The 27337-nt window shown below is 43.4% G+C and overlaps 1 protein-coding gene across 2 annotated transcripts in view; it reads left to right on the forward strand.

Moving 5' to 3' along the window:
- The window catches only part of LOC119177222 (short transient receptor potential channel 4-associated protein), a 238014-nt gene that overhangs the window by 36812 nt on the left and 173865 nt on the right, over positions 1-27337 (forward strand). For both annotated transcript variants that reach the window (XM_075878275.1, XM_037428640.2), the window contains exons 8-9: positions 13699-13761; positions 17853-17915. In XM_075878275.1, the coding sequence (XP_075734390.1) occupies positions 13699-13761; positions 17853-17915 (126 nt within the window). The remainder of the gene's footprint in view (positions 1-13698; positions 13762-17852; positions 17916-27337) is intronic.

The following is a 27337-nucleotide window of genomic DNA, read 5'->3' on the forward strand; positions in this document are numbered from 1 at the left end:
ATACTAGGCTGATGACCCACAAGTCGCGGTATTGAATCCCGGCTGTGGCGACTGCATTTTGGAGGTGAAAATGCTATAGGCCCATGTGCTCAGATTTGAGTGCACGTTAAAGAAATCCAGGTGGTCGAAATTTCCGAAGCCCTCCACTACGGTGTCTCTCATAATCATATGGTGTTTTTTTTTTCCAATTCAATTTGTTTATTTCAGACATATATACAAGAGAAATATGTCCACAAGGTAAGGCAAAAGGAGACTCGTATGTCTCCTGAGGAGGCCTTTACACGTTAAACCCCACAGATCAATCAGGATGTGTAAATTTAAGGGCTGTTTTTTTTTGTTAGACAGAATATTTTATTCTGGTAGTTCTCATTAATATTGTCTTTATGATAGCACTTTACTGATGTTTGCATACATGTAAAGAGACCCTAAAACATCCTGATGTCGAAATTTAGTTGTGGTGTTTCAGTTGTGCAAGAGTGCAATAAACATTCATCCGAAAAAATATTTTGAAATGGTGCTGTAATGATGGAGTCATGCAGGTTTGATGATTGAAATGTGGCCCTCGCCAAGTGCTCGTTTTAGTCATGCTATGAGCAACACAATGAAGGAAAGCAGAGAGGAGTGCACGTATCTGCTAGCAGGCTTATTCTTGTTCAATCAACTGATACCGTCTGCTGCTTGTGACATTGCAGATGCGCTATGGTAACGGCAGATGTTAATGAGGGTGACCAGAAAGGCCCAAAGAATTGCTTTTATATTTCATACATGCAGTGCATAGCATTCAGGCATTTGGAATTGTTCATAGTAACGGCATTCTGAATTTTATGTCATTTGTTTACTTGAAATGTTTAGAAAATATGGAAAGTGGTTTAGGGTCCCTTTTAAAAATATTTAATAACATTATTTTAATCTTTTTCTTGAAAGATGTCTGATTTGTCTTGTTTTGTGTATAGCATAATGCTTTGGAATTTGGGCTTGTCAACAATATTGTTATGCGATGAATTACACTCAATCCTCATCATAATGAAGTTGCACCTATTATGAAAATACTTTGGGTAGTGGGGAAGAGGGAGAGAGACAGTATCTAGTCGGAGCAGCTAGAAGACGACTACGACGAAGAGCTGAGCTCGTGACAGTGACTGACGCCCCTTAAACTAGGCAGTTTGTTGTAGTCAATAAACCTCCTTATAATTTGGTGAAAGTGCTGGGTTAGTCTTCGAAGCTGGAACTACGAAGTCGCACCTTACTTCCATTGCTAGCAATGCTAGAAGAACCCTCCACCCAAGGTACCTCCGAAGTTCCCGCCTCTACATGTCCTGGTGTGTGGCCACTGCGTCATCCACCGATATTCAGCGGCACTGATGGTCAAGACGTTGAAGAGTGGCTGGCTTCTTACCACAAGTTGAACGCAGCAGAACAAGTGGGACGATGCGGCTAAGCTGACTTATGTAAGCTTTTACTTGTCTGGTGTCGCTAGTCTCTGGTTGCGCAATCACGAAGCCGACATTGCCAGCTGGGATTCGTTCAAGACCTCCTTTTCGCAAGTCTTCGACCGCCCTGCTGTGCAAAAACTCCGTGCAGAATGACGACTTCGTGAGCGCACTCAACAGCCAAAAGAGACCTTTACCAGCTACATTGAAGACGTTGTTGACTTGTGCAAGCGGGTAAAAACCCAGCGATGCTCGAAGCCGACAAAATCAAACAAATCCTCAAGGGCATATGCGATGACATATTTCAAATGTTGTTAGCCAAGGATCCACAAACCATAGTCGATCTCGTCAGCTTATGCCAGAGTTTTGACGAATTTGGCAAGCAACGCGCCCAAACATGGCGCTCTCTGGAATAACGTGACTCGATCGCGGCCTCGACTCTCAGAGACCAGAATGACATGTTGGCTCGCATAAAGCAGTTCGTGCGTGAGGAGGTCGCTTGGCAGCTCTCCATTTTATCGAGCACGCCCGAACCAGCTTGAACGCATCCTCTGTCCCTGGCCATAAGGCATGTCATACAAGATGAGGTAGCTGACGCTTTGCCTTTCGCTCGTTCACCATCTCTGGAGGCTGCACCCTTGACGTATGCGTAAGTCGTTGCAGTCAGAGCACCTCGACAGCCCACTTATGCTACCTCACCGGTCCCTGTTTGGTCATCACCGGCTCCGTTCAGCCGGCCAATCGTGTTGTTTCCTAATCTGTGGCGCACCGCAGACAACTGCCCGATTTGCTATTCTTACGATTACGGCGGACATGTGGCTCGCTAGTGCCGCCGCCGCCCTCTCATTCACAGCAACACCATGCAAAGATCGTCGCACGACTCTGCGTTTTAACGACACAGCACGTCAACAAAGATCCTTTTCACCCGACCTTCCCCCCCCCCCCCCCCCCCCCCTCCGTCAGTCACCGATCTTTATCTCCCCGACGTCACTCCCTGTCACCTACGCGCCGTCGACCCTGCCCTTCAGACACGGGAAACTAGATGCCGCAGTTCCTGAGGCACGAACTGTGTTGTTGTTGATAGAATCAAGTACCCACATTTCTGCGACAAACCTCATCGACGTTTTTGTGGATGGTTACCGTACCCTTGCGCTTGTGGACACTGGTGCTGCCGTTTCAGTAATTGATTTAAAACTTTGCGGCCTGCTTCGAATGGTTACCACGACACCAAAGAGATTGTCTCTCCGTATTGCCAGTGCTCACCATATTCGACCATCAGCGGCCAGTACTGCGTTCTCATCCAAAATGTTTTCTATACCGTTGAATTTCTTGTGCTACAGGCGTGTTCTCATGATGTGATCCTCGACTGGGATTTTCTGTTTCCTAATCATGCGGTTATCGATTGTGCTCGTGCTGAAGTGGCCTTCTCTGCGTTGTGTGCCTCGTTTCCGGAACTTGCGTTGAACAAGCTGTTTGTCGCCGACGACATCGACATAACGACTAGCGCAGCCTTTGTTCCCGTGTCTTGTGCTGATGTGTCTTCCTGCAGGGCTGTTTACGCCTTCCCAAACATTCCAACGTCGCAAGAGCCTCGCGTTGCCGTTTGCTGTCCTAGATATTTCGGCGGGCGCTACCAATTTGTTTGTCACAAATCCCTTGCCGTCTCCCACAACCTTGCGTCACAGAGAATGTATTGGATCGTTTCAAGATTTAGCCGTTTCCTCCATCTTCGGCCTTGATGGTGAAAGTGATTTGCAGCTTAATGCACTGACACCATCTGCCTATTCACCTGTTCATGAAAACATTAATTTGTTTGGCTAACTTGAAGAACCACACCGCGAGAAGCTTCTAGAACTTCTTCACCAGTTTCGCGGCTTGTTCGATTGCCAGCAGATGTCCTTAGGCCGAACGCACACCGTTGTCCATCACATTAACACTGGCTTCCAAGCACCTCTGCGACAGCGTCCCTACAGTGTATCTCCTGTTGAACGTCGTGTGATCACCGAGCAAGTGGCCGACATGTTTCAACGTGGCGTCATTTGGCCGTCCAGCAGTCCCTGGTCTTCAGCTGTGGTACTTGTGAAAAAGAAAGACTGCTCGATTCGCTTCTGCGTCTATTACCGCCATTTAAACAAAGTTACGCTTAAAGACGTATACCCTTTGCGGCGCACCGATGATGCCCTGGAGTGCTTGCGAGGCACTAAATTCTTCGCATCACTAGACCTACGGTGCGGTTATTGGTAGGTCCCCATGGCACCATCCAATCGCCTAAAAACTGCTTTTGTGACACCCGATGGGCTGTATGAATTTAATGTAATGCCCTTCGGCCTTTGTAATGCACCAGAAACATCGAAAGGATGATGGATAGCGTCTTGCGTGGGCTAAAATGGAAGACATGCCTATGTTACTTGGTTGATGTCGTTTTCTCCCCTGATTTCGACAGCCACCTCCATCATCTCAGTGAAGTCTTGAGCTGCCTCACGAGCGCAGGCCTTCAACTAAACATCAAGAAGTGCCACTTTGGAGCTTGGAAGCTCACAATACTTGGCTACGTTGTCTCAAAACATGGCGTTCTTCCAGACCCACAGAAGCTTCGTGCTGTCGCTGAGTTCCCGAAGCCTATGACCATAAAAGCGCTTCGCAGCTTCGTGGAACTATGCTCATACTTTCGCCGCTTTATGAAGAACTTTGCTTCGATAATCGCACCACTGATGCAGCTGATCACTGGCTATGGACACCTCTCTGATTGGTCGCCAGCATGCGATGATGCTTTTGCAACATTATGCCATCTCCTTACTTCACCACCTATTTCACGCCACTACGACCCTACTGCTCCAACCGAGGTGCACACGGATGCCAGCGACATAGGACTTGGCGCTGTCCTTGCTCAACGCAAGCCTGGCTTCTCAGAGTATGTAGTTGCATATGCCAGTAGCACTCTAACCAAGGCAGAGCACAAATACTCGGTTTCCGAAAAGAAATGTTTGGCCACTGTTTGGGCATTACAAAAATTTCGTCCTTACTTATACGGACGCTCATTTGATGTCATTACAAATCATCATTCACTCTGTTGGCTCGTTTCATTGAAGGATCCTTCGGGCCGACTTGGACATTGGGCGCTGCGTTTACAGAAATTTGATATTCACGTCACCGCTCAGGCTGCAAGCATACTGATGCAGATGCTCTTTCTCGTTCGTCCCTTCCTTCAGCTGTTGCACTTGTTTCCTTTGCCGAAGCTACCATCGACAGCATCAATACTGCTGACATGCCTTCGGAACAATGCAAGGACCCTTGGATAGCCTTGCTCATCGACATTCTCTCCTCGTGTTCGGTGACACCATGCCAGTGTCTACACCGTGAACTACGTCGGCAAAATTCCGATTATGCGATACGGGATGCCATGTTCTACCGTTGCAACTATCAACCGGATGGTAGGAAATGGCTTCTTGGTATACCTCGCCATTTGCCCTGCAACATGTGCACGTACTTCCACGCAAACCCTCAAAACACCCACGCTGGTGTTTTGAAACATACGACCGGCTTCGCCAGCCATTTTTCTCGCATGAAATATACTCGTACGTTCGCAAGTACATATGCTTTTCTACTGAGTGTCAGCGACGGAAAACAACTTGTCATGCCTCTGGCGAATCACAACCATTACCGTGTCCAGCTCGGCCGCTTGATAGAATCGGCATCGACCTTTACGGCCCACTACCTTTTACTCCTGCTGGAAATCGCTGGATTATTGTGGCCGTTGACCATCTAACCCGTTATGCTGAAACCGCCACTTTGCCAGCCGCTGCTGCTCGTGATGTCGCCTTGTTCATCTTGCGTAGCTTTGTCCTTCACCATGGCACGCCACGTGAGCTGCTTAGCGACTGTGGTCATGCGTTTATATTGCAAGTCGTCCAGGAGCTTCTCAGTGATTGCAATATTATTCATCGCACCACTACAAGCTATCACCCACAGACAAACGGTTTGATAAAGCGCTTAAACCGCTTGCTCGGTGATATGCTCTCTATGTACATACCCTCCGACCATTCTAATTGGGACTTGGTGCTCCCTTTTGTGACGTATGCGTATAATACGGCCACGCAAGCAACTGCTGGGTTTTCACCTTTGTTTCTACTGTATAGATGTCAGCGCAATTCTACGCTTGACATGATGCTTACCGCCCAGATGCTTCAGAATACCGCCCAGATGCTTCAGAATACCGCCCAGCCTCCGAATTTGTTCAGTGTGCCGAAGATTGCCACCAATTAGCGCGCTCATTTACGTCCGTCGCACAAAGTCTCCAAAAAGAACGACTTGACCAAGAGAAGCCTGCTTATAGCTTCCCCGTAGGCTCATTTGTATGGCTTTCAGTTTTATTCCAGTCCGCCGGCCTCTCCCGAAAGTTTCCACCCAAGTACAATGGTCCGTACCACATCGTTCAATGCACATCACCGGTCAACTACGTCGTCGAACCAGTGACACCTGCCGATGACAGACGATGCCGTGGTCGTGAGACAGTCCACATCAGCCGCTTAAAACCTTACTATGATCCCCTTGTGCTTGCTTCGCCGTGAGTCATCAGGATGGCTTCTCTTCACCACCGGGGCAAATGTAGTGGGGAAGAGTGAGAGAGACAGCTAGAAGACGACTACGACAAAGAGCTGAGCTCGTGACAGTGACTGATGCCCTTTAAACCAGGCAGTTGGTTTTAGTCAGTAAACCCCCTTATATTTGTTATGCTGAAAAATTCTTTGTAAATGTATATTCTTAACACACTCGATGAGAAAACTATTCATTTACTTTGTTATAACCGATAATTAGTTATATCTATGTTTGTTATATAGAGGTTTTGAGTGTAGAATGAAAGGTATTCATTATAAAATGTGTACTGGAGGTTATTGTTGAAAGAGGTGGATACACACGCACGCACACACGCACGCGCACACAAAAACAGGCTTTTCAGAAGGCCATGTTACGAGATAGCAGGCCATAATACAGTTAAGCCTCAGTATGGTAAGCTTCAAAACTATGGGCCCAATAAAGCTAACCATATTTTTTTATAACTTCATGTTCATTGAATAACTTGTATATTTAGCCTCAGTGTAACGACGTGCGTTCATCCATTACTTCGGTATTGTCAAGTTTGACTGGTGCTGCTAAGGTAGATAAAGCAATAAAGAAACATGCTGATGCTAGTGGTATGATGTTCCAGTTGTACGCTGCTTTCGGGGAATGCCTTATTCAAATTTTCGTGTTGCAGTCTCGGCCCCGGCAGTCTCATTTGGATCGAGGTGAAATGCTAGAGCCCTGCATACTGTTCAATGTCGATACATGTTAAAAAACACCAGATGGTCTGAATTTCTGGAGTACTCCATTATAGTTTCCCTCATCATCATAACATGGTTTTGGCATGTAAGACCCCACAAATTATCAAATTTTATGCCAGAGAGCAGCCACTAAAGTTTGGAGCATTCTGAAGTTGAAAGATGCTATCCTGGACTCTGAAGGAAAGGATGAATTCCTAACAAGAGCATTTGAGACTAACAGTAGCTGATGCTGCAGATAAAAGTGTTTTCGGTGGGTGCAATGCTGTAGCATGTTCTTCAGTAGCCAGCCAGTGATTTTTTTAGCTACTTGGATTTATCTACCAGACTGCTACCAACTCCATAAAGTGCAAGACAATAATCCTATGCTAGGAGGAAAGTATGACTCAAGCTACAATATAGACTGCTTATATCATAAGTTAATAGCACCTCGATAAGTAAAACTGCACTATAACCGAATGACCGTTTTAAAAGGGTCAACATTAGAGGAATCTCCAGAGTCCTTCACTACGGCGTCTCTCATAATCATAACATGGTTTTGGGACATTAAACCCCACAAATCAATCAACATCACAGGAATCGTGTTGCTGACAAAGTGAACGTCGAAGATAAAAAAAAATAAATATAATAAGCTCTATTGAGGAAAATGTAGAGCCACGCTGAAACCTATTCAAAAGTTTCTCGGTCACTTAGAAAGCCGTCCTTTTTCTCAACTCCATGCAGCCACTCTTATTGATGGGATATCCTAGCAGCCACATTTTATCGGCCTTTCATCTAGGAAGAGCTGCACAATAAACAGAGTATGTGTATAATTGAAGTTCTGGAGCAGGTCAAACTGGAGTTATAAAATCTGCGATACGTCCAGCCCTGCACTATTAGTGATTGTTATAAGTGGTCTAAGCTGTATTGCTTATGCTTTATTGCAGCAACTAGATGTGTTTTCTCTTGTTATTACTTATTTCCATTGTCTATACATATGGTAATGGGATAGCATTCAAGAGCATGGGTAGCATGAAATCTGTAGGTGGCATTGTCAGTAAGTGAGGGCTCTTTATGGATACAAATGATTAAAAATGCAGTTCAAGCCGCTATCGAACTTATGCATTTTGTTTGGCAATAAAGTATTCTTACACAGAACTGTGACAGTGCCTTGAAACTGCTCTGGAAAAAAATTGGCCTTATATTTGCATGTTTCACGGCAAATGTCATCAAAAGGTGATAGCCTTTTGCTGGAGAGGGTGAATAAAAAACTTTCATTTGATGTTCTTCGCGAGAAAATCTATGAATGAAATTCTTGAGGCGCTGCTTGAGACATGGGCTTCATCTGGCACTAATCTTAGAAAACGAAAGCATGGCCTCCGATATAGTGAGCGCGCAGTGTGCATGCACTATCTCGGAGGCGATAATTTGTAGAATGCCAAGTGACAGGTAGGTGGCAGCACCATACCGTTTTAGCAAAGCGTCGGAAACACTGGCCTTTTCGTGCACAGGGTCGCATTGTCAACACAGCGTAATAACACCATGGTCTGTGGAATTGCTTATGTATGCCTTTTCTAGTATAAAGAAACACACCACAGAATATTGGAGTGTTCATATTGTGCCTCAGATATGCACAATATTTTTAATCAAAATGCGCACAAGTATGAATGCAGCAAACAGATCAAAATTGATGGGCGTTGAGGAAGTGGTTGAACTTCAGTCGTTTCGATTGACAGACAGACAAAGCAGACAGACACAGACAGACAAACAGACAGACCAAAATTTTTGCGTTGAAGTGTCCCAAGAAAGACTATCGTCTTTAAAACCCTATACAGTCATCATTAGAGGCTGTATTTTTAGGCACTGAAAGTTACGTTTCAGACATTGAAAATAGGCACGCAAAATGAAGTTTTAGGCCCATAAAATCGTAATATTAGGCACAATAAACTTTTACAGAAATTCAAATTTTTGAAGAAAGACATGCGTTACCAGTGGTTTAATACAGCCATGTAATTGTCCTTCTTCCCGCATGATTTGCAGAACACGGTCTTTTTTTATTGTCCAGCGTGGTGAATTGAATGTCCGCCTTCGAATAAACATGCTCTTGGTTATCGTTGTTTTCAGCATGGCTGAGCAGGGCAGCGCAGTAGCAAATAGACCGGTGAATGTCCAGAAGGATCTTTTAGCCTGGTTTAGGCTGGCTATAATCGCATAGCGACAATTTCTTCTGTGTCTGTGAACACCTTAAAGGGTAGCCGACAAGTGTAAGGCATGCACTTGGTGCTTACAATCACATCTGCCAAAATTTGCAAAGCTACGCATTCGGGAAAGTGGTGAAGTGGTGAAATTTTTGCATTGAAATGTCCAGAAGGATCTTTTAGCCTGGTTTAGGCTGGCTATAATAGCATAGCGACAATTTCTCCTGTGTCTGTGAACACCTTAAAGGGTAGCCGACAAGTGTAAGGCATGCACTGGGTGCTTACAATCACATCTGCCAAAATTTGCAAAGCTACGCATCCGGGAAAGTGGTGAAGTGGTGAAATTTTTGCATTGAAGTGTCTTGGGACACTTCAGCGCAAAAGTTTTTGTCTGTCTGTTTGTCTGTGTCTGTCTGCTTGTCTGTCTGTCAACCGAAACGACTGAAGTTCAACCACTTCCTCAACGCCCATCAATTTTGATCTGTTTGCTGCATTCATACTTGTGCGCATTTTGATTAAAAATATTGTGCATATCTGAGGCACAATATCAACACAGACTGAACGCCGCTTGCCCTTCAACTGATGGGCGCCTGCCCCAAAATGGAGGAGATGACGTAGAAGAAGGAATGGTCCTGCGTACGTCACAGTAGTACCCGACACTGCAAGAATTTTTCGAGACGTGTACTTCGTGCAACTTTTGTTGAATGGAAGAATAAAAGTTGATAGACATACTGAACATACAAATAGAGTCTGTACGCGTTTGTCTGTACTCCTGGTGACTGCAAAAACCAGTCGAGAATGTCCATATAATTGCTATCCTATTAAAAACAAAATGGCTCTTGCCTTTGAGTTGTCTTAGGCATATGCGTAAAGTACCTTGTGCGTTTTTTTTATGCAATATTTTGTAGAGGTCACGGTAGGGGGCTTTTGGAGTATACACAGAACGCCCTAGCCACATAAAATATTGTTGCAAAAGGAAAATAAAGTTTGTTAGATTGTGTTGTTTTAGCACATAGATGAGTCCCGAGGGAGGTTGGCTTTCTGAGACTAGCTAAATCACGTCATGGGACTCCCAGCAGTCTAATCGGTCGTGAAAAAAATGTTTTTTTATTCTTGAGGTCCCCTTAGGGAAATGCAGTTGGGACTATGCGAGCCTTTTGTGCGTCACAACGTGTTTGTCTACCATATCTGCTGGTTGCCAAATAGGTGTATTTATATTGTTATTTCATGAAGTACAATTTTATTCAACCAGTATTCTATTTATTTGCTACGAAAATAATCATTAAACAAGTTTTTTCAGAATGCTTAATAGCATGACACCATTACTCTTTCATCAACTGAAATAGGGAGTGCTTCAAAAATGACTAGGTCCATGAATGAATCTAAATATTTCTAGCTCTTCACTAGAGCCTCAGAATAATTTTTCATCTCCTTGAATGTAAATGCAACTTGCTTCTCCTCCAGGATTTGAAGCTAGCTGCTCCAGATTGCTCCAAAGAAAAATTTTGCTGCTCCGAAGTAGAAAATTTTGCTCTTTCAAGGTGCTCCAAAATGAAAAATATTGCTGCTCCAAAATTTGCTCCAAATCTGAAGACCTCTGTAGCATCACTGCATTTCACATTTGTTCGCCATCTTCCTGTGGCTGCACAGAGGCAACTCCTGTTCTCTGCTCCCTACCATGCCCAGGTCTTCAAGGAGGTTCTTCAATTTTTGGGAACACTGTAGTGAAAAACTGGCTATAAAAGCTGCCTTCTGTGTACTTTGCCAAGCACACTACTCTCCTCTTCTTCCCCTGTCTTCTTCTCCCCTTCATTTTCCTCTCTCTATTGCACTGTATACACTGGGACGGGCTCTCATTTAAGGTTGCAGAAATAGTCTTTTCCTCTCCTCTTCCTCTTACATCTGTTCGCGCCATGTCAGTGCTGTGGCATAAGATGGCCAGCGTGTCCCATCGCATGGCTGCTAGCGGCTGTTTTTTGAAAGTTCGTTGAACTAGAAAACTCAATTGCACCCTATAGAGTTCTAAAAGGTGAATTTCCCTAACATGAATAATGGTGCCAAACTGTACTGGAAAGCAAAATTTGAGGTCAAATAGTGGTCATATAGGCACTGATTTTGAAAATAGGCATTTCTAAGCACCTATAAGAATTTAGGCAGAGAGGCCAAAAATAGGCGCTTATAGGCACTATATAAGCACCAAAAAAGACTAAAACACAAAAAAATCGAATACAGAAGATCTTTAGCATCGGAAATTTCAAATGTTCTTAAATATTAACATCTATGAGGCCGATTTGGAACTCCAAGTTTATAGGGAGCAGACCCATGTCTGCCACATCATTGGACTTCCACAGAAATTGAAAAAGGAAAGGCTGAGAAAATACAGTAAAACTTGGATTTAACAAAACTGACAAATTCCCAGAAAAATTTGTTAAAAATAAGATTTCATTATATGCAAGTTTCATACGAAAGTTCGAAAAATAAATGGACAAATTAAACAAAAGGAGAACTGAAGGCAGAGCTCACCTAAAACACTTATTTAGCGGTAAAAAACAGCATTATTATTATGATAGTAGCAGGGGTGCAACAACTGTGCTAGTTGTGCCAATTTAATACAATTCTGGATTGTTGTGCCGAGCTGCCCCTAAACTGTAAAATTTGCTGAAATTTCCCCACGCTGTGCCAAAATTCCCAGCCAGCCTCAAAACTTTTTCAAGTGTGCTGATTTCGGCGAGAAATGCGGGCCATGTCGGCCGCTTGCAGTTTGCACCATTAGTAAAAGCGCGCAGACCGCAAGTATAGTGCCTAGAATATACTTAAATCGACCAGATAAAGTAAGAACGCTGCATGCCCGTCGGTCCGCTGACCGCAGTGGATACCTATTGGCGGGACGATGGAACTTCAAGATAAAAATTCGTTGCTGTAGCCACCAACGCTTTGTGTGAATGTAAATTTTATAGCCTGAAAACGCAGCTATGGCTTGTTAAAAACTGAAGCTGGAAGCGTATGCTGCATTTTTCTTGCGTGAACAAGCTCGATGTGCTGCGAATGCCGGCATTGCCAGGGACCACGTTGATTGCCTTAGCAGTGGCACATGATTTTTTTATTATTATTATTGAAGTTGTGTTGTCCCAACCATGGTCCTGGTGATAGATATCCGGTACTGTCGCCGAGCCAACAGGTGTGCGTCACTGTTACTTTACCTCGTTGAATGCACCTTGCAAGGGAGCAGAAATGGCACTTGTCTCCACGGTGAAAGAAAAAAAAAGGGGAGGGGGAGCGGGGACGGTATAGCGGTTTGAAAATTTCTTGGCTTTGGTTCTAACCCGTGCAAAGAATGCTTTTTAAGTCATCTTCGCCGCAGTACACAAATGCCCTGCGAAAAGCGTATTGAGAAGCGTATTGAGATATGAAAGGGGCTGTTAGTGCTAGTCACGGGACAAGGCACATTTTGTTGAGTCATTCATGCACCACATAATTCTGAATACCACTATAATTACTGATGTCTAACTAAGATATTGGCAATCATTTGGAATAGTGTATGACATTTGTGCTCCCCCCCCCAACCCCCAAAAAAACGAAATTGTGCACCAGTTTTTTTTTTGCCACCCCTACTTCTCAGTTAAAGTTTCAAGGTTGCGAGCTTGGTAGATCCGTATTTGAACTCGCAGAGTGTGTCAAATAATTTGATAGGCCCAACAAATGCTAATATAGACTTCATCATTGTTTGCTCAGTGGGGTGGTTCAATACACTACTTTCATTGAAATAGCAGTGCTCATGTTCACAATGCACGATTCAGGTTGTCTTGAGTGATTTATACATATATTTTCTTTTTTTTTTCTAAATGTAAGCTTTCTTTATTATACTGCTCCAAATTTGGTATTTTGTGAGAAAAAAAATGCATGATTTTTCTCCCAATAACCTGCTTCAAATCAGGATTTTAGTGTTCCAAAAGTAACATTTTGCTTTCCGAAAAATTGCTCCAAATTGCGTAGCGGCTGTTGCACCCCTGTAAAATGTAGAAAGCTCAATGAAGAACATTTTGTGCTAGTTATTGTACCTTTAAATTGTGGGGGTTTGACAAAGGTTTGCTTTAAATGAAAAGTTTGATTGCCCAACCTGTGTCTATTTTAAAAACCTTGGGTACCCTATTGAAACATAGTTGCTGTTGTTTTCACTAGTTCCCTTTTTTATGTTGCAATCTAACTATTCGTTCATTTCTCAATTCTCAATAACGTGTGAGAGGAATTTACATGACCTGACTTGGAAGCAAGTTTTGTTTTTGTTTCTCTCTTTTTCAAGGGGGGGGGGGGGTTAACTGTATGTATTGCTTCTGCACTATACTTCTTAAGGCTGCAAAGAGATGTGTATTGCACCGTTATGGTCATCTAATGGCTAAAGTACTCAGCTGCTGACCCGCAAATCGTGGAATTGAATCCCGGCTGCAGCACCTGCTTGAGGCGAAAATGCTGTAGGCCAGTGTGCTCAGATTTGGGTGCATGTTAAAGAATCCCAGGTTGTTGAAATTTCTTGAGCCCTCCACTACGGTGTTTCTCATAATCATATGACAGTTTCGGGATGTTGAACCAGACATATCAATCAGTTAAAGAGAGGTGTAATGAAGAAATAAGAGCCTTTATTTGATAAGTTTTTGCATTTGTAGAGTTGTAGAAGTGATTACAACTGATGTCTGTGTATCATCAAGAAAGGCTGTAACACAATACAAATATATATTACTTTCTGAAACTTATTCATCATGTGTGCTTTCTATGCAGTGTATGCCCAGTGCAAGGAGAAAAACCGCAATAACTTTTCCTGTGTTCGAGACATCAATCAAGGTACAAAGCCTCATGCTTGCTATTTAATTCTATGGTGTGTGGTACAGCCTGTTTAGTGTAGTATATGAATTTACAAAACATAGAATTGTCTGCTATAACTGCTTATATTTGGGCCAGTTTTAAAATCACCTAGCAAGAGGGCACATGCTGTTCAGGTGCTTGTTTATTCTTTATAACTCATGCCTAAAACCAAAGTCTTCCATGAATATAAGCTACGTTAATGCTCAAGAGTGCTAAGAGTGCTAACTTGGGCCAATGTGTCAACTTTTTAATGCCTGAATTATGAAACTGCTGCAGAACATAAAAATTGCTTTCATTTTCTAGCTTTAAGTATCGTATTTACTCGCATAATCCTCGCACTTTTTTTTTGTGGGAAAATTGATGCAATGTTGGGGGGTTCGAGAATTACGCGGGGAAAACTTTCCACGAAAACGTACAGAGCGAAAAAGAAAACAAAGAGGCCGAAAATCGGAATTCCCACACCAGCACCTAACATCAAGCTTTGAGAATTACTAATTAAAATTCACCTTAATAAAAGCACAGGTTCAACACAAGGCAAGATTTATTCAAGGCACAAAAAGTGCACGCAAATAGTCGAGAATTAGAATACCTTACGCACAGCTTGTGCGCGTTGCAGGCGTAGCAGTAGCATTTGTCACTCAACAGGAGCTTTCAAGAGATAAGAGTAGAATGTTAGTATTGGGCTGATGGCTATTTAACAGAATCGTCTGCAGTTTTCTTCTGAAGAAATAAAGTTTATCATCAATCCCAGTCTTATGGACACGGCAGCCCCAACGCCTCTTGGTGGCTTTCAGCTGCCGTCACCAGTAGCGAACACAAAACTCGTCGACTCCAAAGGGTCTACCGACGGCCCTGTTGCCGTTGTTTAGTGCATGATCTATCACTTTCAACTTGAAAGCAGCTATGTAGCTTTAGTGTCGCCCCATAACGTGACAAGATTACAGACACAACATACAAAACCCGCTGCAAAGCGCACTTGCCGCTCTGGCTTGGCTTGGATTAGATTGAATCTTCGTGCAATAATAGTACGCTTGATGCTTAAGAGATGGTGCGCGCTATCATCATCAATGGCTGGGACGAGCAGACGACATTATTGCGGCAATTTTCGGGGGTGTGATAATTACTCGAGGAAAAAAAAATCGTATTTTTGTTGGGCTATGTGGGGGGTGCGAGAAATATGCGAGTGTGAGGATTACGCGAGTAAATATGATAGCAACTTTTAAATTATTCTAAAGTTAAATTAGCTAAAATGTGCAACTTTTTAATGCATACATTTATCTATGTCGCAAATTCTCAATATGCCACAGAAGCGAGGACCTTGCAACAAAAAATGTAACATGGCAGGTGCCACAACTTGTTTGCATACACATCAAATTAGAAAAAATTATTGAAGATAGAACTTAGTCACCCAGGCGAGAAAGAACAAATAAGTGAGAGCTGTTGCACGTGTGTTGCGCTGTCCGCCAACAGGTACATAACAATTCATTCTAGCATATTACACGAAACAGAGCAAGATATTTCGTGCTGTAGGTTACGTTCACCATGAGTACTTGACAGCCAGCATTAAGAGCGGCACACATTTCATGATTTGCTTGCTCGGAAGTTTTTCAGTTTGTTGCGAATTTGCGAAACTCTGCAGTAGAAAGTTAAATGTCAGCATTCTGAAACATTGCATGCATAACGACTAGGATAAATAACATAAAGACAAATCATTGTCTGTGTAGTGTTTCCTTAGCACTGTTTAAAGTGTGTCATTTCGCTGAGTTTTGCAGGGGATAGAAGTTGATAAGGACAACACAAATGATTAAGAACTTGTAGCTGGGCTAGCGGTTGAATTCGTTTAAACATCTTCATTATAGCACTAAAAAGACAAACACATGAAAGACAACATGACAAGCACTTTTCCTGTTGTCTCTCAAGTGTTTGTCTCATTAGCACTACTAAAATCCTGTTGTCTCTCGTGTTTGTCTTGTCAGCACTAAACTGAAGTTGTCTTCAAACACGAATGATGTTCTGGCTTTCAAATATCATCTGTGTTGTCTTTAAGTTTTGTCCATCTCATAAACCTCAAATTAAAATCGATGAACGTAAACCAGCTAACCACTATTGTGACCTTGCTGAAGGTCAGAACAATGAGATTAACTCTTTTGTTACCACAAAAAAAAAAGGTCATTTTTCATAGGTTTTGTCAAGAAATTTTTTGCCGGTTTACTGAGTACTTCAGCACACATTGCAGAATGCCAAATTGTGCATAGTGAAATGATCTTTCCAAAAAATATATGTTGTAGTGCAAGAAAAATATTATGGAACATCGAAAAATGTGAAAGCTTGTCATTTTGCCCCATCAGCTGGTAAGCGCAGCAGTAAAAAAAATACGTTTACGAAAGCATTCAAAACATAGAAAACACAGAATACACATTTCGGAGATAAATGAACTACAAATAGTATGATAAATTACTAAATGCTCTAAACAGCGTTTCTTTTAACATGCACGCACGCGCACACACACAGACACACACATACGCACGCACGAAAAAAAATTCTAGAAAAAAGGTACTGCTTCATTTCTCATGCCATGTGGTGAAGCATTTACTGGTTTTTTTTGTGAGATACAGGTGCATTCATGCACTTTTCATGCAATATTTTTGTTTTCTTGAGAACGGTCTGCTGGTGTTTCAATGTAGATAGTAGGCCGGGATGTGGACCATGCCTAGATAAATCAGAAGTCCAATGAACTTCACCAGTTCGTCTGGTTTTGCGTCATTTTATGAGCGACCTCTCTCCACTAGGTTGGCATTTCAAAGTGTGCATCTAAGCATATTTATAAGTATTTTCGCAGATGGTATTGGTCATGTGGTCGTGAAAAAGAAAGAAAGAAGTCTGGCGCAGTCGTAAAATGGCTTGCACTGCTCAGTAGTGTAGGTCCGAGAAGTGCGGATGACGTTCTTGGCGGGAAAGAAAACTTTGCAGCCGGGGCCAGCACATCACAGCCGAGCGACATGTGTACCTTGCCTGTCACCTGCATATATCTTAGGTTGTGTACAAATGTCGGCAGCTATGCATAACATGATGGAGAAGACCACTTGAGGCCATAAACGAAATCAACCCCCTGAATGGCTATGAATTTCGCAGATTGACACAGCACATCATCCCTGTCAGAGCTTGAAACTATGGTACTGTCACCTTTGAACTCAAAGGCTGTTTCATTGGCACTCAGTTCAGGTGAGGTCGCTCGATAATTTCGAGCGGTGTGCGTTTTTTATGGCACAGGTGCACATTAATGCTTGCATGACGCCACCACCAAGGGAGCTACTAACGAAAGCAGATGTGCCCCTCTGTCAGATTTAACAACAGAAGTGAAACCGAAGCTGCTGGAAGCTAGCTGTAAAGGCCACGTGCACGCATTATACATTTGATGGAGCTTCTCAAATAAGTTTTGGCGAGATAAGTCCTCGCTGACTTGAAACAGCAGCTCTCTAGTGAGCAACTGCTATAAGTTTCTGTAACAATTACCGTTCAGCAGTGTGAGTTTGTGATATGGCACCATAATTTAATATTGGGCTTGCAGGAGTTTGTTTTATTACGAAACTTTGATGTTACTGAAGCATAACCACAAGTGGTGTGCATTTTTTACAAGTGCATCAGCCAAGCACACTTTCCCAACAACACATGCACATAAACCATGATGTTGCCAAAGTGGGCAAATTCAAACTGATTGTGAAAGTTCAGTAACTGGACTAGCCACTTGAAAGTGCTAGGTGCCCTATAAACAAATTCAATATGCCAAAGTTGATGAAGTAAACAGGTGATTGATTTGAATAGGTGTGGTAACGAAAGAGTTAAGTAAGCATCAGTACTTATAATTATGAAATTGTGATTTTTTTGTAGTGATTGTTTTTGTGTTAAAGGAATCGCAAATTGTATTTTGGAACAATAAATGGTTCATTGCGGGGGGAAGGGGGGGGTAGTGGGAGCTTTCGAGTGCTCCATTTTAGTGGGGCTCCAGTGTTCTCTTTTAATGACCAGTGCCACACTGAAAGCTTTTGTGTTTTCTTCCTCTTGTTCTTCAGAGGTCATCTTAAATGTACCTGGTATCCTCAAGCGTCTGGTCATGATAGCTTGTGCAAAACCCTGTGAGTTAATCTTTCATTTATTTTTGGTATCCCACTTGTTTGTCTTTCATTTATTTTTGGTATCCCACTTGTTGTTTCATTTATTGAAAGCTCGTTTTCAATAAATGAAACAACACTAAAAGAACAACACTCGAAGGACAACACTAAAAGAGACCAGGACCAAGAAAGACATGACACAGGCACTGTCTTTCTTGGTCTTAGTCCTTGTTAGTGCTGTTGGCCTTCTGTGATGAATTACTGCCAACTAACCTAGAAATACTTTTCTCTTGAGCTAGTTGGTTTCCGTTCCAATTTTTCTCTTCAATAATCAACTAGATATGCCTTTCGAGTTGTCTCGTGTTGTGAAGTGTAGTGATTATGTGAGGCAGTACTGTTTGCACATGTGTACAGTCAAAACCCGCAATAATGAAACCCCGCGAGTACGAAATTCCCGCGGCATCGAAATATTTCCGGATCCCTGGCGAACGTTCATAGAAGCCCATGCAATACGTATCTCCCGGCAACGAAATGTTTTTGGACAGCGGTCCCGCATTAACGAATTTCCTACCACGGTGCGGACCTTATTTTACCTTTCCGCCAAAGATTAACTGTCGAAAATATGCTCGTATGCTTGTTATGCGCACTCAAAATTTGTAAACATCTGCTTTTGCCGTGCCAGCATGGGCTCCAATACTCACACTAAAACAAAATAAACCCTTCCTTTTTTAGAAGAAAGCCAAATAATTTAAACACCTACAAGTTTAGAGTGAGCTTATAAAAAAACGTAGGCATACACTTCTACCGGCAACTTGAAAAAAAAAACTTTATTGTTCTGTGTGCACTTACCGCTGTTAGGTCACAAAAATTCATACATATAGGTGTATTTATGAAATGCTGAAGCGATGTCAGCATTTCTAATGGATATTTAAGGCAATGTGTTGGCTAGTATTATCTCATTATAGTGATGTAACCACGTGCCTATGTGAATGCTGGGATACAAAGGGCATTGGTCCTTTTTATCTCTTCAAATGGCCCTTGAAATGTGGGCCATTCCTGTGTTTTTACAGAATGGCCCTACCTCGCTATCTCCAGTCTTGCCAAGCAGACGAAGTTACAAAATATGAAGCAGGCTCTTTCTTGAGCGAGATGATGCCAACAACAGCCGCTCTAGAAACTCATTTGGTTTTCTAAGCTTTATTGTTTGAGGTAAAAAGTTATTGGAAAAAGCTGGTGTAGTGCTAAAAGTTCCAAGAGCAGGGCGTTGTATACCATGGGTGTCTTCTGTCACACATTTCCTCTGAAACAGTGGTGATTCGAAGAAGTGGCTTTGGGCTGATTGGCGTAACTACTCCTCCCCCAGCAGAAAGGCTTTGGTGTGTGTTCTCACTCCGGCAGAGTATTCTGTGACATCATTGTTAGTGTATAAAACCTGTTTCTTTCTCCGACGCATGCTGAAAACACACTAAGTTTAAATCGTGGCTGGCCATCTTGGCATCTCCTAGCCAAGCTAGATAAGGGTAGTGGAATTAGGGGAAAGCGAAAGCAAGCAGCGGCGACAAGGTGAAATGCGCGAAAATCTTAGTGTGTGGTGTAATGGCGCCACAGTGCTTTTATCCCGAAGCTTCAGCACAGTAATGTGCTGTCTGCCAACAGGCACTGACAATTGTAGTCGCTTGTGCGTGGTATTTTCGTCGGTGTGATTAAAGTAACGAGTTAGATGGGAAAACCTCAGTGAAAGAATGATTAATTTGCATCAGGTTATAAAACTGGGTAAAACAGAGTGAAACTGCTGCCCTCGACTGCTGCTACACTGAATGACTAGGGTGGTCATTTGTACCTGTCACAAGATTTGTAGTACAGGGCTGGCCAGTATCACGACGCAATAATACCTCAGAGATACTTCTGAGTTCCTGTATCGAGATACATTTGAAAAGTGTACTTATATCGCAGTAGTGAAGTACTTTTTCTATGTATCGAATGTATTGGAATACTGCACAACACGCAATCATCTCACTACTCTATTTGTCCGAACTAAGCCACTGTGTATCGAATAGCTAAAGAAAAGCTTGCGTGCACTTAGCTAGGCATAAGTGCTCCGTCATGCAGCGACACATGGAGACCAGCAAACGGTCCTTCACACACACAGAATGTTCTCTGTAGTTAACTGTTCAACGTGACTGACAAAATAATCGAGGAGGCAGTGCTTCAAGGCCGGTGAAGCACTGCCAATTTTTTTTTTGCGCAGAATTTCGGTATTTAGTTGTCATAACACGAAGTTGTGTTTATTTACAATGATAGCCTTTTCTATATCGCCAGTCTTGAATTGAAACTGAACCGGCACTGTCTGGATGACAGCCTGTTTTAGAAGCTGCTGTTACTTTAGTGTAATCAGCGTAAGCCTTCTCATAAAAACAGACCGATTATTTGTGTAAAATAAGGGCGTACTTTATTTCACATCAGTGGTGTTTGTGAGTCGAGCGATACGGCTGACTTGCATTTCAATTATCCGCCGCATTTTTGACAATGTTATGGTACAGTTAATCAATGTACAGGCTGTTTCATACTCGGATCTCGGAGCGCCTGGCATTGCGATGTGACTAGCGCTGCAGTCGCGTGCCGGCAGCAGCTCATGTATACAGATGCTTCAAGGATGAAGAGTTGCAACGGCAGGGCGCATGCCGCATTGTCTGACAGCGCACAGATATCGTTGTTAATGCGGGAACTGGGCTGATACCCTGCACTAATAATTTTTAGAAAAATCTGTGCCGCAAGATGGGATATGAAGAAACAATTAAGGAACGACAAAACTCGCGCGTGATTTCTTTCTTCGTGTCCCATCTTGTTGCGCAATTTTTTCGTATGTTCTCGTACCAACTTGCCCGACTTTGAGCGCTTGTCTGCACTAAACGTTGTACAATGACAATCTGTCAGCCTTGGTTTGTGATAATGGGGCACTCTAAACAGTGTTGGAATTTTTGCTCAATCGAAACATCGTGGTACTGTGTGCGTTCACAAATTTTTTTTCATTGTGTGTGCATTCTAGTAAGCTTGTATGAGGAAGAAGTGATAATGAGCATGCACCATGTGTGGTCTCGATGTGACTTTAATTAAAACAATGTACTCAGTGGTGACTGCTGGGCAGCTGAGCGGGTTTAACACAACAAAACAAATGGGAATGAATTCAGAAAGGATATAGGATAGAACAACCACCTGAACATGCTAATTTTTGATGATATTTGATTACAACAGAACGGACTCACTCCCAGTGCTTAAATGCACTCGTGACGTTTTCAAGTTCATGTCCCCAGTGGTAGCAATTATGCGCTCACTCTAGACGGTAGTGAATGCTTGGTGTCAGTGATGTGTTCCGCCGCAGCATGTTGATGATGGGGGCGTGGCATCACAAGATCCAGATTGAGCTGAAAACGGGCTCGTCTGCCATATGTCCCCCCCCCCCCCCCCCCTTTTTTTTTCTTGCCGGAAAAGAGCAGTGCTGTGTTTGCGAAGATTATTGAACTGTAGCAAACACAAGACTACACTACATTTAAGAGCCGGCTAGTGAGTCTCTTGGTAATGAAATGTCGTCGTAAAGAGACACGTTCAGGTTTTGTCCTCACCTAAAACATTCCTGAATTTCTTCCCATTTGTTTTACTGTGTCGAGCCACAGCAGTACGACTCTTACTGTTGAGGGCTTTTTTTATTCAAAGTCAAATCATGACAATGCACATTGCGTGCTAATTGTCCTGTCTTCCTCGTCCCAGCGTACTGCGTTACACATACAGTGAAAAGATATTCATGAACGCATACATCACCATGGCATTTTGAGAGAGCCAACAGGGTATGTTGTTGAATTCTGCTTGTAGCACCCCACTATCACAAATAAAGGTTGAGGTCGCACATTGTTTAAGGCAGATTATAGGCCCAGTTCTTGCACTAACGATGATATCCACACGCTGGTCAGCAATGCGACAAGCAAAAGCCGCCGTAGCAGACGACGCGGTTTAATACTACATTTCTGAATCATCTGCAGACGTGCAAGCTGCTGACGATACGTGGTTGCAGCGCTTGCAGCATCACTATGCCATGCGCTTCGAGATTTCCCTTCCCCTGAGTGTGAAACTATCTGCCTGTACATTCATAAACATTCATTAAGCTTAAAAATATGTTAGTGTCTGTATTCTTGTATCTGTATTTTTGTAATTGTATTTCAGTATACTTTTCTAGTCTTTCTGCAAAATTATCTTCTAAATATCCCGTTATGTAGTTTATAAAAGTATCTCAGAATCTGTGTTTTTAGGTTTCCAGCATGTGTATTTTGATATTTGTATTTTCAGAATATTTTTATGAGTATCTCTACCCAGCCCTGGTTTGTACGCATTCATAGATGCCCTTCAGATTATATATGCTGAATGCTTCATTATCTTAGAGCTACACATCTGCGACAGCATCTGCGACATAGAGGCCCTTGTGAAAAACAACTTCCTCGGATACAATGGTATTCTTTGTGACACTCACAAGGAAGAAACAAACACAAGAATTGTTTCGTCTGTGTCTTCACGCATCAGCGCATGGACAGAGAGCAAACCATGTTAAGCTTAGCCAATTGACCTAGAAGCTTGGGTTTGTGTTTGCACATATAGTTTTTGAAGAGTGTCGTTGTGTTGATTAAAATGGTTTGATGCATTCTCTCTGTTCTTTATCTGTCACTCTTTGTTTTTTGTGTGCATGGCATCGGCTAAGTAGGCCACATCTGTTCTGTCTGGCAAGCACTAAAAACTTTCTCACTGATAAATTTGTCCCCAAAATCTTGGAGCTTTGAAGACAAAACTACTCAATCTCTTTTTGTTGTCACTGTGTACAATTTAGGCAATCCGGAGTCAAGCAATAATAAACTTAATGCACTCGTCATTTGAAAGTGCGGCAAACAAGGGCACACTGCAGCTCGCGTCAGGAAAAAGGTGCTGTTTAGTGGTTTCCGTGCAAATGACCTCACCGGTGGCAGATCGCTTTTGAATATGCATTTCTTGGCAGACAACTTTTGGATATGCATTTACTTTCATGAGACATCGCTAATCATATGCTGCACATGTCTATGGGCCCATAAGAGTCTAGCACTTGCCAATCACTGTCATGACTGCAGTCTAGTCTGTGTGTGGTCTTGTATTTTGCCAGACAATCCGTCGTTTTGTCTATGCCCGCATAGACAACACAAACAGCAAGTGATTACGTCATTGACCCACAACCAACAACCAAGCATGGCTTTCTCCATGAGCTGCTCAAGTCAGCCCTTGCTGGCGGTGCAGTGAGGAAGCACGGGACAAAACACTGATGAGATAAACAAACAAATATGTGACTGGGGCGACAAGCGCACTGCCTAAACTGCATTGCTGTAAGACCAAGGCACAGTTTTGTCCAGAGAAAGACCACGCTGTGTAACCTTGCCCATGTGCAATTTTACATCACCTAGCAGGTGAAGAGACCCGCCATGGTGACCTAGTGGCTAAGGCGCTTGGCTGCTGACCTGCAGGTTGCGGGATCGAATGCCGGTCGCAGAGCTTGCATTTTTGATCGAGGCAAAAATGCTTGAGGCCCGTGTGGTTAGATTCAACTGCACATAAAAAACCCCACGCGGTCGAAATTTTCCGAGTCCTCCATTACGGCATCTCTCATAATCATACCGTGGTTTTGGTAAGTTAAACCCAAATAATTATTATTATTGGTAGGTGAAGAGACTGGAAGGGTGTGGGAATTGTTCTTTGAAATATGCGCAAGACACAGCACTGGGATATTTGCTGTACGTACTAACAGTGGCCTTCTGAACGAATGAGCAAGCTTGTTTAGGAGATATAAAAAAATGTTGGTGCCTGTTTACTGGCTCTTACAGTGCTTACATAATGGCTTCCAGGAAAGGGAACCAAGTATTCCTAAGCAGCAAGATTATGATTGCAAATCCGCAAGATGAAAAAAGTATGTGAGATCGCAAGACCGTCGAATCAGAAAGGCATTGTCACCATGCAATTGTTCAAGAAATTAATCCAATGTATTCCCAGCTCTGCGAGGCAGCATACTGTGGTGTTAAGATCGCACAGTTGGTATGGCTGCTTGACTTACGAGCTGAACCTTTAGAGATGATGTTGTCACTTTCAGCTACAAATGACTGGACTGATTCAAGGCGAGATGTATACGCTCTTTTATGAGTTCTGTGCAGCACAGCCAAGGCTAGACAGTCTTTGAACACAGAATCTCGAGAAGCGAGATGTGCTCGTCCTCGGGGCCTATACAAGTGGTCTTGTCGAAAGATATTTACTTGAAGGCTTCTCTGCGTTCAAGTGTCTGCCTAGTGATTCTGCCGCATTTTTCATATGAAACACTCTTTGTGGTTTTATGATACTGAAGAAAGATTTCTCGCTTGTTCATTTTAGAACATGCAAGTGGCGGAAGCATTGACTAAACTATATATATAGTCTGCACAGCCACAGCCTCCACATTGCTGCGAAGGAACCAGCATTGGGTCTGAAAAACATGGTTGCACTGCTGGAAGCAATTGTCACCTACCTCGAATCTATCAAGTGTCTGCCGTGTGCTCTGTAGCTAGTAAGCTTTGAACTGATGTTTCCATTTGCTTTAGATTCATGTCTTCAAGCTTTGACAACACAGTATTCATGCCAAATAGGCACTGTTTTTGTGAGCCACACTCAAATAATTCATTCCGTATGCTTAACACGTAACAATGAGTGTTTCACAAATATCTGAGAGAATGTATTACGTGTTTGTTAGTTTCTTCTAATTCTTATTTGCTGACATCATATGTCCAGACACCAGCTTGAGGACACATTTGGTTTTATGGTACGCTGTTTCAAATACAGTCGAGCCCACATATAACAGCACCACTTAAAACGAACTTTCGCTTAAAATATACATGTTAATATACATTAATGGCACAAAATTGCACTTACAACAAACATCTCTGAGCGTCGCCGATCGATTACAGGGAACAAGTCGGCGCTCCGGTAACTTTCCGGGACACCACTTGACCACTGATAAGCCACCGGCGAGGTGCCCATATATTCTTATTGTTAAATGCTGACCCTGCCTCCAAAACCCTAAAGTTTTCGCTCTCTTCGACCATTTTTCGTTATGCACCCCTTCTGTCCTTTGTCCCCCCACTACTCTGAGCACCCCACATTGCCCGACGAGGCCTGCGTTTTCTCAATGCCACCGATCTTTCAAAGACCGGTTGCCAACTAGTCTCCCTGCAGTTTTTGATCGTTGGTTTTGTTACACTATTGTTGTGGTGACCTGGAGTGACCAGACAATTTGCCAACATTGTCCACCATTGACTCTACCTGATCGTCTGCGTCTCGTCAGGATCGGTGTCGTATCGTTCCAGTGCACGCCCTTGCGCTACTCCACTGACTTTGATAATTAGCGATTCATCCTGTATTTAGGATCTGTTTTCAATCAATTTGCACTCGGCTCATCATGGTCTTCACATGTGTTCGGAAGGAATGAATCGTAAATTATTGAAGTTGGTGGAGCTGCACAAGTCCGCCGGCGCCACAATGAAATTCTTTGACCTCTGTACTCGCAGGCCACTCTCTAAAGTTTTCCTACGCGTGAGTTGCGCGTTTTCCGGACCCTACAAGCAACCGACCCAACCTGCCTTCTTCCTGTGCGTTTTGGTTTTCAAGGTCACCTTCCTACCGTATGCTCCAGTCTCTTCACTCTATCCCAACTCCTTCGCGCTACTCTCGCAAGTCTACTCTCCTGTCTTTGTTGCAACTTCTTCGCATGTCTCCACTGCTTTGCAACTCCAGCCACACTGGCTCAAATTCAGAAGTTTCGTTTTCTGACTAGAAACTGGCCCAGAGCAGTTCCACGCATGCTGGCTTCTACGACGCATCTGCGTGTCTTGCTCGCAGTTCATGTGTGTGTGTAGTCAGGATGGCAGACAGGAAGCCTTCAACGCTTTTTTCTGCCGCTCAACAAAATGTCAAAAGTGTGATCGCTTGGCTTTGGCGTAATCCACACGTTTAAGACTTGTAGGTGTCCCGTTGTGGAGTGCTTGCTCATATCTGTTAGTCACCCGACAGCCAACTTGAATGTTCAGGTGTCCCTGTATTCAGCTGTGTTGATTGTGAGGGCTTCGTAGGTGGTGATAACCGCTACATGTGTGCAAAACTATTTTCGCAAGGCTGACTTCATCGACATTAGACCCAATGCCCAGCCTGAAGCTTTCAAACAGGACCACTCATGCGGCGATTTTTGGCAGCGCGTCGTTGACTCTGATATGGGAGGGAATGTAAGACATCTGGTGCGATAATTTCATTACGGCCGATAATGATGCCTACACTGCTGTATCGTGCTCTGGTAAGGGCATTGTGGATGAAGTGCACGGCAAGAGCGATTTAGAAGAATGGGATGGCGAGGACGACAAAACTTAAGAACTAGTGCCCACAAGCATGCTTGTAGCAATTGGCTACATTAATAGTCCGGGCAGCTTGTATATGATACAGGCGTCAGCTAACTCGAGACCATCCTTATCACTTGTTCTCTTTGAAACACTTGGGCTTTTTTTGAAACACGCGGCCTTTTTTCATGGAAGAAAAAAAAATTGGGTTTTGACTCTCAACTTTTATTTGAAGCTGCGTTTTATTTACTATGCACTTCGAAATACTGTGAATGGATACCGCGTCTTGCTCAGGTTTGTTATAAGAGGACTCAACTGCATCGGGCAGACTAAGACGCTTTATTGACTGCTGGAATTATGCCTGGCAGTGACATGAATGACATCCGCACTTATAGCGTAATGAATGCAGAGGCAAGAAGCAAGCAGCTCGTAGCGTTCTGTAGCAGACGCAGTTGACGCAAAGAACCGAAAGCAGAAGATGCGGCTCGTGGATGCCCAAGACGCTGTTTTCCAGTGGCCAAGGCCGCGATCAAGAAAGTCTGCTGGATCGATGACTTTGACCTTTGTGCATTGCACGGAGTCATGCGCAATTCCTGTTAAATTAAGGAAATTCTGATGGTGCGTCAGCGCATCATTACCAGCACTCGCGGCTTGCAGACCATTAGCAGACGACAAGGCACGGAAGGATACATTTAGGTGTGCTCGCCTTTTTGATTGGTCGAGAAGGACTGCAGGTTCCATGATGCTGCACAGATCTCATAAAACGGAGTATTAGTGTGACATTCATACAAGTGTACAGAGAATGCGGCAGTGAATGCTGTGCAGACACCGTTTTTTAAAGGGCCACTCACCAGGTTTGACAATTTAGAGCTGACAAGCGCAATGAGTCGCAGTTGGACACCCCGTTGGACACCCCGTTCCAGCTCCACGACCTCAAGGCGGCCTTATGCAAGATGAAGCGTTGCACTGCACCTGGGCGTGACCAGGTTACGGTCAAACTGTTGGCCAATCTTCCCGACGCAGCCTACACCA

This window comes from Rhipicephalus microplus, chromosome X (genome assembly GCF_043290135.1).
Source record: "Rhipicephalus microplus isolate Deutch F79 chromosome X, USDA_Rmic, whole genome shotgun sequence".
Lineage (NCBI taxonomy): Eukaryota > Metazoa > Arthropoda > Arachnida > Ixodida > Ixodidae > Rhipicephalus > Rhipicephalus microplus.